The sequence below is a fragment of the Gouania willdenowi genome, chromosome 10 (assembly GCF_900634775.1).
Source record: "Gouania willdenowi chromosome 10, fGouWil2.1, whole genome shotgun sequence".
Lineage (NCBI taxonomy): Eukaryota > Metazoa > Chordata > Actinopteri > Blenniiformes > Gobiesocidae > Gouania > Gouania willdenowi.
Genome location: NC_041053.1, coordinates 38,462,336 through 38,475,490, shown reverse-complemented (window position 1 = coordinate 38,475,490; position 13,155 = coordinate 38,462,336). Strand labels below are relative to the sequence as shown.

The window sequence follows — 13,155 nt, the reverse complement described above, 5'->3', positions numbered from 1 at the left end:
TAAATTCTCCAGGTGTTCAAAGGTAACAGATTAACTTTTTTCTAGCTACCAGTATTCTACAAGTTATTAAGATTTAGGAAAAAAAAATGCAAATTTGCGGGTTTAAAAACTATTGATTGGACATTTGTTTTACTTAAGTACATTTAGTAGCAGGTACTTTTTTACTTTTACTTAAGGTAAGGGACCAATTAAATACTTCCACCAGAGTCATTGTTTTTCAAGTATCTATTACTTTTACTTGAGTACTGAAGACTAGTACTTTTGCCACCTCTGATGACCAGTGCTTGAAAACTACCCAAATGTTGTCCAACGTAACAGTTTGCATCTCATTTAATAAAAAACACGCCAAGAAGAAAAGAGATTGTGCTTTTAATGACTCAAAACCAAACCTCTGTGAGGCTAATCAATGTGAAAGGGATGTAACCCATCATACCGGTGTCGGAGTAGAATAAGGATGATATATTGTACGCCCGTGGTTACTTTCTGAAAATAACTCCAGGTGACGAACACCCCCCGACCACTTCAGCACCTGTTTTACACGCTGACTATAGCTTATTTATCACCTGACAGAAGTAAACGTTGTCGTTCTAGGATTCTAAGGTTGAAGGATACGATGCAGAATCAAAGACATTTTTAGCATCATTAAATTTTAATCACATGTAATCACATTCTTGGTTCCTCTATGCATTTCTGCAGATAGACTGTGTTGAACTCAGATGTATCATTAGCCATGTCTCCTCATACTGGTCTTTATTCTGATAGGTCACACCCCTCCTTCCTATTGGCTCACAGATGATGGACTAATGCCTGAATTACATTTGTTACCATGGGCTATAAAACTTCTGTTTGCTTTGATTTAAATAAAGTCATTTTGAGCAAAACCAGGAGCTCTTACTTATGTCAGAAAAGTGCACATGTACCAAAGGGGAAGTCCTAAAGTTTTTATGGGTTTATAGTGCAACATTTTTTACAATAATGAGCACAATAAAAATGTCTTAGGTCAGACATAGGCAACTGGCAGCCCGAGGGCTACACAAGGTTCTTGATCTAATTTTGAGCAGCCACCAAATAAATGCACAAAATAAATCTACAAATACATTAAATGATAGAAAAATGCACAAAAAATTTTAAAGAAATGCACAATACGACTCCAAAAACATACAAAATTGCCATAAAAGACAGACAAGTACACAAAATTATTAAAAAAAAAATACAAAATAGCACCAGACACACACAAAACTACTACAAAAATAACTTCAAAAGCACATTAAATGACAGAAAGGTCCACAAAATGACAACAACAAAAAATACACAAAATTACTTCAAAAAAATACAAACAACATTAATTCAGAAAATGGAAACATAAACACACAAAATAAATTAAAAACACACAAAATGACCATGACAATGAATCAAAAAACATACCAAAGAACAAAAAACACTAAAATGAGTCCAAAAACACAGTCTTCTTCAGAGGCATCTGCTGATCTGACGGTTGACAGTCAAAACATGTCAGGAGATCAAAATGGATTTCCTGAGGAACAGTTGAATGGATAAATTAAAACCTGTAAAAAAGGTTTAATTCCCACTATTTTAACACAAAACTAATTTATAGTGCATCATGTTTGCTGTTTAGCATCAGTTTCTGGGGCCACGCCTGTGACGATCTCTGCGTCCGTCTGTAAGACCAAGAAAACCAGATCTAAAGCTTTTCTCCACGCCTCCAGCTTCACACTCAGGTTGTCGTAAACGTCCAAATGGGCTCGTTCCTCAGGTGAAGTAGCTCCACCCTCCAGGTGAAGAAGCTGAGCCACTCCTAACAACATGTCTGGATGTTCTCTGTAGTTCTGCACTTGTTGACTGATAATCGTCCTGGCTTCAACTTTTGAAAACCTTCCAGTGTTCATTAATACTGTTGATATGTAATCAATCAAACCATCCGCCATAAGGTGCAGAACTACATTAGTGTATGGGTTACGTTTGCTTCGTTGGTCATTTGTGACAACCTTTAGCAGGTGATGAACACAGAGTATTTCCGTGTGTCCCGCCCCAGGTAGGACGGATCCATCTTTGAGTGCGTTGTGTAAGCGGAACGCAGAAGCCCAAAACTGATCCTCCAGAATTGGGAGTTTGCCTTGAACACAGCCTGTAATGACCACCGTGACCAGTCTGATGTCACCCCCGCTGCAGATGTTAACAGCTGCTGTGGACTTCCCCTCAGGGCTGCTGATCTCCTTCCATAACGTCACCTTCGCCCCAGTGCCGATGCAGTCCTTCCCTAGCTGTGTGGGGTACGTCACTGGAATCGCTCTGGTTGAATCTGCTAAAATCATCAGAACTGACGGCTTCAGTTTCTCCACGATGAGTATTTGATGTCTGCAGCAGCGCTGGATCACGTTCTCACACGCACGCCCACTGATGAGTATCAGCTTTACCTGAAGCTTCACCAAAAGACTCACAACAGCTTCTATCCACTCTTCTTCTCTGCTGGACGATGCCACGCCATCACTGATACGCTGTAAACCCTTTGGCCTGGTGAAGCCCAGGTGTCGATATGAATCCGACAGATCTCCCATGATCAGCGCCACATTCAAGTGTTGTTCTTCTAGGCGGCGAGCAATCAGAGCCTGTTCCACCGCAAGGAGAACAATGCATCCCTGGACGACAGTGGAGTGGTGTTCCGGTAAAGCCGGTAACATGCAGGTCAACACCTTAGAAATGTCAAACGTAGATGCGCGATTGTCTGAAAGGATCCGAAAGGCTTCGATTGCTAGTTTCATACTAATGTCCGATCCGTGGTGTAAACCTTTAGCAATCTGCGGAACGTCGAACTCGGGTTGACGAGTTGGTGGCAATTGGGTTGAATCTTGAAAAAAATGCCTGCTGAGCTTCAACTTCCTGCGTTCGCGGATGTTTAGAGTCTTGCCGTCAATCTGATGTGCTGTGGCTTCGGTTATTGGTTCAACCATCACGCTATGGATGCTCTCCGCCGGAATTGCACACTTTCTACAAACTTCTGCGCAGACGTCCATCCCTTCAGACATGGCCGACATAATGTGCGCCACTGGGATTCCCTTCTGAAGACATTCCAGAGCAGCTCTACTCCACGCCCCAGCCAGGAACAGCAGACAGCCACAGCCCGTGTGGTAGACCCCGTGGTGGGATCGAAGGGTCTCGTAGACGAGTTGACCCACTGCACACGTGAGATCCAGACTCTCAATGATGCGGAAGCTCGAGCAGACCAGGGTCGACTCCCCGCTCGTGTCATCTTGGATAAACTTGTATTTTTTAATTGGACCCAAGAAGGAATGGGAAGTAGCAGAAAGTGCTGAGAGTTTCTGTAAACCAACATGTTGCTGATTGTTCAGGAGGAAACATTCCTGCATTTCTGAAGTACCTACAATAGAAAAAACATGTTTGGTTTCACTTTGCCTACGTGATAGAAATAAACATTGTTATTTTTATCTGTTAAATATGATATGTAAATAAAACCTTCTATAAAATGTAAAGATGGCGATAGTAGTCACTGTATTACATACAAAAAAAATAAATGAAAAAGCCATTTCTAATTGGAAATTTCCACTATTGCCTTTTTCGTGAAATTATTTATTTTCTCCTTTGGATTAAGAAAATATTTGATGTTAATTTGCCTTTCCCAAACATCCAAACACCTTTTTTTAAAAAATTTTATTTAAAGGTAGAACAATAAAATACAAGTATCCACCACAACTTTACAACTACTAATGAATGAATAAAGGAAAGGAAATGTGTCTTTTTACCATATCATATAGAAGTCTTTATTTTAAGATATAAATATATAGCTAGTGGAGGAATATCATGGTCATCAGGCTTTTATCTTTTCAGTATAAAAACCCTGTTTTTGTCCTCCCATGTGGTTACTATTTTGTTAAATATTATATACCAGGTGTGGCGGAGAATTTCTAATCATAAATACAGCTGATTATTAAGGTGATAACTGTATTTTTTTTTTTTCAAAAGGAGAATGCATTTTCCTATTTGCTGGACTTTAACAATGTGGGAACAGATACCACAGTACACGTTCACACTAAGTCAGACATAGGCAACTGCCACATGCAGCCCTCGGTCTAATTTTTGTGGGGCCCTTAATGAGCAAGATTACTCCAAAAACACACAAAATGACACCAAAAAAACACATGAAATTACAGAAAAGTACGCAAAAAGCACAACAACGAAAAAACCCAAGATGACTACAAATGACTTTATGAAAAATATGCCAAGCAACTACAAAAATGATGACACACAAAATAGCTCATAGCACACCAAACAACACAACTATACAGAATGACAGAAAACTATGCAAAACAACAACAGAAATGTCTAGTGATGCTAAAAACACAGAAAATAACACACAAAAAACAACAATACATTAAAAGACAAGAATATATACAAAAACGACAGAAAACAACAACAAATATGCACAAAAAACAACAAAAAAATAGACAAAAACAGCAGAAAAAACAACAACAAAGACATTCAAACCCTTTCTTGTTTTCTGTATTAATGCTCAAATTGGGCCTCATTTTTAATAATGATATGAATGTTGATATTTTACACTAGGTCTAGTGGAATCAAAGTTAACAACAAGGTGAACATTAGTCATGTGGTCATAATATTCTGGCTGATGAGTGTGTTGTAGTTTCGTGGATCATTTCCGCCATGCACAGGATTATTAATGTGGTAGTATCTTAACTGTTTTAATGTCGAAGCATAAAAAAACTCAAAAGTTGAAAATATTAACAGCACAAGAAAAAGACAAAAAGCTAACCGAGTAAACCGGTTTATCAAACACCTGAATAAGCTGTAGATATCAGACAGCAAACTAAGCTAAGGAGCACATTTTAACGGGATATTTTACATATAATGTATCTGATGTTTATTAGGACGAAAATGCAAAAACGCATGTATATCCACAAAAAGCCAGTGCGTAACTCACGGTAAAATGAAGAAGCTTTGCCTCAGAACGAGCCGTGTTTTCGGGTGTTCCGTCTGAGCTGGTGACCGTTGTAACCGGTGACCTGTTACTGTCGTCGAGGGTTAATTTGACGAAATAAACCTGGTGAAACTAGAAATTAAATGTTTTATGAAAGTGTGGCAAACAGTTCAGATGAATATGTGGCGCATCCTATTGAAAGTTTTAAAGCTTTGTCTTCTCCTCGAATTTTTAGCAACATGCTAAGTTTATAATGAAGCTAAAATAAAATATAATCGACAAAGTAAGAATAAACCACCCTCTATTGTGCACAGATTAAATTAATACATATTATTGTAGTGATTATTCCGAGTATTGTTAAAATGTAGCTGCAAAAAACGAGACTATATGACGAAAACAATAAAAGTGGTCACCAGTTAAAACGGTCACTAATTTGACTAACACACCAACACAAGTATCCGCTTCCGCTTTTCCGGTAGCGCGCCTGCGCAGCTCTCTCCATTGTTATGGCAACAAGCAACAACTTACACAATTGGCGCCCATAGTTGAGGGCCCGCCTTTATCTTGACGTGATTGGCTACTCGGGAGCATTGCAACGTTTCCATTGATTTTATTGGCTGTATGAGGCGTCTGTCACAGAAAAAGTTGAGCCGTTGCTGCCTTGCTTTGTTGACATCCGATATCTGAACGCAACGCCTGACTTCACACTTTGGACTTTATGTTAAAATGGTACGTTTTTAAGTGTACGCAATTCACATAAATATAATATAGTTTTATTGACTTTGTAGGAAGTATTATCTAAAATCAGGATGTTGTTTCTATGCAAGTGTTTGGTTTGTTGACACGGCGTGTAGTATGCTAACTACTAGCTAGCACAGCAGAAAGAAGAAACATCCATGTCTCATTGCAGAGTTGAAGTGAACTTGGTTAAATTTAGTTGGTTAAACTAACCCTTAATTAGACTTACAATTTGTTAAATGTAAACATGCGTGTTATTTTTGCTTGTTTAGCTGTATAGCCAATGTATGTCCAGAGGTGTTAGTACTGAAGTACTGAACTCCAAGTGAAAAGTAGCTCAATTAAATAGTACTTTAAGTAAAAGTTACTAGTTTCTTTTTTAAACTTTGTTTTTATTTGCAATTTATAACATACAATAAACATATAAATGTAATAAAGTAACGTAAAATGAAATTAAAAAGTACTACAAAAAAAAACAAAAAAAAGAAAAAACAAAGGTTTAACATATTCAGGGGCATTTCCTGGTTGCATTTTACATCGTAGTCATTCTAAAGTTATCCGGTGAATTAATGCCAGTTACTTTCACCACCCACGTTTCTTTTTGGTAATAAATCTTGTCACGGTTTCCTTGCATACAGTAAACATCTCATGTAGAAACTTAAAAAGGAAGAGAAGAAATCTGATTGGTCGGCTATGATGTGATGCATTTAATTGTTGTCTGGTCATTTCAATTTTTTTGTAGTTTCACAATGTTCATTGATCATTTTAAAATAAAAAAATAATAATAATTCACAGTAATGGTACAAGTAATCTATCTTATATCTATAAAGCAAGGAATCTCTTTCTGTGTGTGTGTGTGTGTGTGTGTGTGTGTGTGTGTGTGTGTGTGTGTTACTCAAATAGCTCTGCAAATCAGGCTCAGATTGACCTGAGACTTTCAACATGGCTGCTGCATGGGTGTGCAACGTCAAATTTGTTTGGACTGCAATGATACTGTTCATGAATTATTTCATAGAATTGTCTCAAATGCAGCTTTGCAGAACAGCTCAATGTTGACAGGTAGTCATCTTAACTCAGGATAAGTTGAAAGCTGCATAGAATCTACAGGAGTGACTTCACAAAGGGCTTTTAAAAACATCTAAAGTGGGTCTAATATCATAAAAAAAAATAAAAACCGTAAATATTGACCAGCAGGTATCCTCAGTGAGCAACGTTTGTAACTAAGGTGAGTAATAATAAAATAAAATAAAAAAAAATAAAAAAAATATATATATGTAGCCTACTGTATATTACAGTGCTAAAGATTATGCTCTGCACAGTTCATTTAGTTGACTAGCTACACACACGCACATACACACCTCTCTCACCAAGCTGCAGTTGTATGCTAGCCTATATTACAGTGCTAAATATTAAACCTCCCACTTTCTTTTATAGCATTACATACTTCCTACGGGCACTGCACTAGTACTACTGATTTAGAAATATACTCAAAGTACAAGTACCTATAAAAGCTACTGGATTACAGATTATTTTCACCTCTGTTTATGTCATTCTCAGGCGTCAAATTACAGAAAACCAGTTTCCTCTGTGAGCCAAAGAAAGAAGGCGAGTTCTAAAGTGGATCTGACGGAGGAGCAGAAACAGGAAATCAAAGAGGCGTTTGACCTCTTTGACACGGACGGAACCGGATCCATAGATGTGAAAGAGTTGAAGGTTTGTTTATTGAAGTGAATTAATGAATGCAGATTAGATTATCTAGTCCAGTGGATCTCAAACTTTTTTGGTCCAAGTACCCCTTTCTCTTATTTCTGAATCCAAGTACCCCCTTTGTCCGACTTCAACATTTTACATATGAAAGAAAAACAACTATAGAGCATAATGATGAAGGGAATGAGTGATAACATACATTTGAAAGAATCTCATTGTAAATACATGGAATCAAACATTATTTAGCGCCTCCTGAATTAATGTATTTTTTGTTTTTTTTTGGTCATCTCCCACCAACACTGACCTTTGTATTTTCAGTTAATGTTCTAATCAAGATCATTTCATAATAACTAAAAATAAACATTACAAAACCCCATATTTTTTACATTTTTGTTTGTTAATTTTCCACATTCTCTCTCTTAAGTAACCCTGTATTTTTTATTTAAAGTGACTTGTTGATGGTCTAATATGAAAATTATGTAGACATTCTCTAATTTTGTTTACTATTTTTTACAACTGCTATGTATGCTTTGTTCTCGCAACAAATAAAAAAAAAAAATTTCATTTATTATATTTGTTTTTAACTAAAAACAAACATTACAAAACCCCCGTATTTTTTTACATTTTCCTTTGTTAATTTTCCACTTTCACCCTCTCATATACCCTGTCGTGTCATGGCGTACCCCCATTTGAGAAGCACTGATCTTTTTCTCTTCCACAGGTGGCCATGAGAGCGCTGGGCTTTGAACCAAAGAAAGAGGAGATCAAGAAGATGGTGGCGGACTTCGTCGATAAGGAAAACTCTGGGACGATTAATTTTGAAGACTTTCTCACGCTGATGACTCAGAAAATGGTCAGTGTGTGTTTATAGAGACTAAACAGTGATTGTAAGTAGTATCACATTTTTCTGCATATCTTGTTTTTGATTGTGATTTTTATTGTTATAGACTAGAATTCAATACACCTTTATTAATCCCCAGAGGGGAAATTCACATTTTCAGCAACACATTATAAGAGCACAGAGTAAGAACCAAAAATAAATACTAACAGGATATGAGTGCAAAATGTAGACATATAGAAATTAGAAAAACAACCGCAGAGAGACAATGATAATTAAGGAATTGGGTTGGAGGGAGGAGGGGGGGGTGTCAGTGTCAATATATTAATTCTTAAAGTCCGTGTAAAGCAAATTCAATCATTTTGTTCTCAACACATTAAATAGGTCATAAATGTATCCCGTGCGTGGGCGTGGTCCCAGCGCCTCTGACACACCCCCAGCATTTAAGAGCAACGAGAAGTGCTCGTTTTTCCATGATTTTGAGACTTCATTTTATAATTTTATATACTTAGTGATCTTTCAGTGGTCAATGACATGTTTCTGTGTTGTGACAAACTCATAAAACACATATTTATGCTTCACACTAGGGCTGCACGACTTTGACAAAAAACCTAATTGCGATTTTTGTGACAGATGTTGTGATTTTGATTCGATACACGATTTAAAAACATTTTATACATTTTAATGCATATATGTTTTTTGCTTCCAAATTCTGTTTTCCACATCAATTTAAAAAAACATTTTTTTTAGAAATATGAGTTTTTAACTCCTGTGAGGAAACAAAATACTAATAAATAAAAAAAAAACCCCATAATTAAACAAATGTATGTCAAAAATAAAGTAAGATACAATTAAAAGGTAGATATGAGTTGTAGTGTGAGGAAACAAAATAAATGCTAATAAAAAAGAAAACTATAAATAAACAAAAAGGTATGTCAAAAATGAAAATGTAATTTAAATTAATGAGTAAGTTACAATTAAAAGGTAGATATAAGTTGTAGTGACATGGATTATTCTGATTGCTCCTTTTTAATTATTTATGTCATATAAAAATGTATAAGAGCAGTATTAATGTCACCATATTTCCTCTCAGGGATCAATAGTTTACTGAATCTGATCAGGTTTATTGATGAAGTTTTGATCAACTTAATTTAAATGATCCTGATGACATCATTCCAGACCGTAATGATTAAACAAAAATAAATGTGTAAGAAGTGTTATTTCACTACTAGAGTCTATAATATTTGACAGTATCAGAAGTTATTATTAATCTACGATGTTTCAGACTCTGGTATTTATGATCACGTCCACAACAACAGAACAACTTTATCCACAGATCTTCTGTTGCTCTGATGAGATGTTTAAACGCTCCGAGCAGTAAAACTGAATAAAGCTGACTCATGTTCTCACGGAGCACAGCAGCGCTACATGAAAAACAGACGGAGCTTTACAGACACATTAAAGTTAAGCGGGCACTGGTGGCTCTGATTTAGGAGTTTGTGATGATTGGTGTAGTTTTTTACCAGGTTAGATAGTGTTTAGGTGGTGTTTGAAGCGACCAGGATGAGAGTACAGAAGACAAAAACATCCTTTTCCTCACAGTGACTGCGTTTAAACCAGATTCTGTCCATTTCAGCGTTCAACAGTAGATTCCGTTTTCATTGGTCGATTCCGTGATTCCATTAACGTGGATTTTATTGGACCCTAGTGTAGTTGTTGTTAGCGGAAATGTGTGTCCTGTAACCATCTCTGATTGGCCAGCAGCCCAGGAAGGCGGTTCTCTGCAATTCTGATTGGTGAACATTTACATTGAGACTGAAGAAAAAACCTCAGCATCTGAGGTTACGTTATCGCAGTAGTGAAAACCTTAATGTCAATGTGATTAAGATGAATCGTTCAGCCTTACTTTACACGGACTTTAATGTGTTTTAAAAACACAGCTTAACCTCCCGTTTTTGTCTTTGTGCATTCATAACTTCTCTTGTTTTTTTGTTTTGATTGCAACAGAATGAAAAAGACTCCAAAGAAGAGATAATGAAGGCCTTTCGGCTGTTTGACGATGACGGCACTGGGAAAATCTCTTTCAAGAACCTTAAGAGAGTTGCAAAGGAGTTGGGGGAGAATCTTACAGATGAAGAGCTGGAGGTAACTGCTTGGATGATTTTACAGCTGTTCCTTGATCAAATTTAAACTAAACCAAACTTACTGCTGTGGGTTTAGGCCGGGGGGCGTGATTGATGATGCGTTGCTCTGCGGGATCCAGTAGCTCCACCACCGCTCCACGTCTTGTGTACGCAGCCAATGTGCGTTTCACAAAGCATTGAAAGGTGCGTCCAAGTTGTGTCCAGTTGAGCTCATGTTACGCAACTGGAGACAATCTGGGCGCAACTTAGAGCAACGCGCTAAGGTGTGTGCGCATTATCAACCACGCCCACAGCGGAAAGTTTGGTTTAGTTTGAATTTTCTAGAGGAACAGCTGCATCATGTCACTGTCTTCTACTGTATAAATCTAGATCTTTATTTCCAGGAGATGATAGAGGAAGCAGACAGAGACGGTGATGGAGAGGTGAACGAACAGGAGTTCCTGAGAATAATGAAGAAAACCAACCTGTATTGATTGTTTCACACTGAGGTTTTTTTAATAGTTCACATTTCTTTCTTTCTGAAAACTTTATAACTGTTACTTTATAAGACTTGGTTTGTACTGTACAGACATATTATATTTTTCTCTACTTTTGCACATTTTTTCTATTCTTGAAAAATAAAATAAAGTATTTCACTGCAGTTTGTGCTCTTGCTTTCTGGAACATTACACGTTATACAGCCTCTACGACCACAGAGTGAAAGTTGTGTCACTGAGTGAGTGTTGACTGTTGAAAGTGGATAAATGACTATATGACTATGATCTATATTAGACACATCAGTGCACAGTAAAAGTGTTTCTCAACATCCACTAAACCAGTGGTTCTCATACAGTTGAGGCTCAAGTCTGTGAAAAAACAACTTTAGAGCATCACGATGGAATGAATAACAAAAGTACACAAAAAGACAAGAAAAACACAAAACATTAACTCTGCAAACCCACAGTACTAACAAGCAAAACCACAACAGAAATACACAAAAATGTAACATGGCAGCACAAATACGTACACAATGACTCCAAAAAAATAATATTTTAAAGGAAAAATACACAAAAGGATGACAGAAATTCACTAAATGCCAAGCAAGACAACAACAAACATGCACAGAATGACAGAAAAACGCACAAAATGACTATATAAACTCTTTGTTCTTTCCTGTATTAATGCTCAGATCACTCATCATTCTAGATGCTGACATGAATGTTGATCATGTGACCCTCTGATCAAACAAACACATTTTTGTGGCCCCGCTGTGATAAAGGTTGCTACCTCTGGTTTAGACGCTAAGATGCTCACACCAAAAACTCGAATACCAATATTTCCATTGATCAGGAAGCCTAACAAGGTCACCAAGAGATGAGAAACAAATGAGACGTGTATTTAGTGAAATCTAACACAAAGAGGAAGATTACATTTTATGAGGGTTATTTATTAAAGGATCAGTAATTGTGATTATGTCCCCTTTCTGTAGCACACATTCAACCACGATCCAATCCGGTGATTCCCCGCCCACGCTGCGCTTCCTGTTCATTTACGGTAACAAGCATGTCTTCACCTTTTCCTGCTTTTTTAATTCAGACTCATTTCCCCTCACATCTTCATCTGAAAGTGACAGAAATATATTATTCTCAACAGATTAAAACTTTTACCCCATAGTTTACGACTGCATGCAATCATGTGCATATATGTATGTGCAAAAAGTTGTCATTGTGCAACCTGGAAATACAAAATGTTAACACTGTTCTGTGGTAGACCACAGTCAAGGAAATGTTACTACTGCAAGTGAGAGAGGAAGTATACAATACATTACTCCGGGTAAACAAATCTGCCCCACAGTGAAAAAAAACCAGAGATTAAAGTTAAATGTTTTCTTGGGGGAGAAAAGTGTATTAAAGGCACTAAGCCAGTAAATAAACCTTTTATTTTTTTAACTACATGCAGCATTGAGACGAGGAATTTAAATACATCTCTTGATGATGATTTTCCGGAAGGTTTTCTATACAAACCAATAAGTGAATAATCCCTCTTTGTAAAGACACTATAGGATCATTTCAACAAATGTTCAAGACATCCCACGCACTTCGGTCTAAAAAGATTCTGCAATTTTTACCAATTTTTCCTTAATTGGATTAAAGACTGAATCAAAACATATGATAACAACTAGAGCGAACATGGGCTCGTCTGTGAACGGTCACATTTACAGACCTTGGAGTCGCTGTTAGCTTACCAATAAACAGGAAGAGATTAGTTACCTTTATAATAAGTGTTGACTAGGCCACTGGGTAAAGACTGGTATACATTATATTTTATTGTCATATATGTAAAGCTACATACACGATGTGTTCTCTGCATTTAAGCCCTCTAACAACTATGTTGTTGGGGTTCTTAGAACAAACGGAGATGAGTGAAAAATAGCATATTACTGGACTTTTAACACTGAAAAACAGGACCAACCAAAATGCAAAACGCAGATTAAACAGAAGGTCACTGTTCAAACACCCCTTAAGTAGGGGAGGGAGGCAATCAAGACATTAGGCACACCTGAGTGGAAACAGGAAGGAATAGCTGAAAAATATCACTATATCAACTGCCAGGGCTTAATTACACAACCTTTTTTTTATTTTAAGACCAACCAAACCAATTATGCCTCAAAACTGACAAAACAACTAAGATTAAAAAATGAAAACCAAACCCACAAGTCAGCATTCAGTTCTGGTTTTGGTGAGCTCTGATTTCTGCTTTCATTAAACTTTCTGTCA

General features: G+C 37.0%; 2 protein-coding genes across 2 annotated transcripts; one reads left to right on the top strand and one right to left on the bottom strand.

Moving 5' to 3' along the window:
• Positions 1–1,619: 1,619 nt before the first annotated feature.
• Positions 1,620–5,165, bottom strand: bbs12 (Bardet-Biedl syndrome 12). The gene is made up of 2 exons (XM_028459143.1): positions 4,976–5,165; positions 1,620–3,397 (listed from the first exon to the last, which is right to left on the bottom strand). Exon 2 carries the CDS (start codon positions 3,384–3,386, stop codon positions 1,620–1,622), a length of 1,767 nt encoding a protein of 588 aa, XP_028314944.1. The 5' UTR covers positions 3,387–3,397; positions 4,976–5,165.
• A 395-nt stretch (positions 5,166–5,560) lies between these two features.
• Positions 5,561–11,039, top strand: cetn4 (centrin 4). The gene is made up of 5 exons (XM_028459297.1): positions 5,561–5,701; positions 7,268–7,423; positions 8,139–8,270; positions 10,263–10,400; positions 10,783–11,039. The coding sequence occupies exons 1-5, from the start codon at positions 5,699–5,701 to the stop codon at positions 10,870–10,872; spliced, it is 519 nt and encodes a 172-aa protein (XP_028315098.1). The 5' UTR covers positions 5,561–5,698; the 3' UTR covers positions 10,873–11,039.
• Positions 11,040–13,155: the final 2,116 nt, after the last annotated feature.

What these genes read in the sequence shown, in the direction of transcription:
- cetn4 (XM_028459297.1), top strand. An exon ending in TAGATGTGAAAGAGTTGAAG is followed by an intron (nt 7,424 to 8,138) that starts GTTTGTTTATTG and finishes TCTCTTCCACAG; the next exon opens with GTGGCCATGAGAGCGCTGGG. An exon ending in TTACAGATGAAGAGCTGGAG is followed by an intron (nt 10,401 to 10,782) that starts GTAACTGCTTGG and finishes CTTTATTTCCAG; the next exon opens with GAGATGATAGAGGAAGCAGA.
- bbs12 (XM_028459143.1), bottom strand. Translation starts at nt 3,386, where the DNA reads ATGCAGGAATGTTTCCTCCTGAACAATCAGCAACATGTTGGTTTACAG.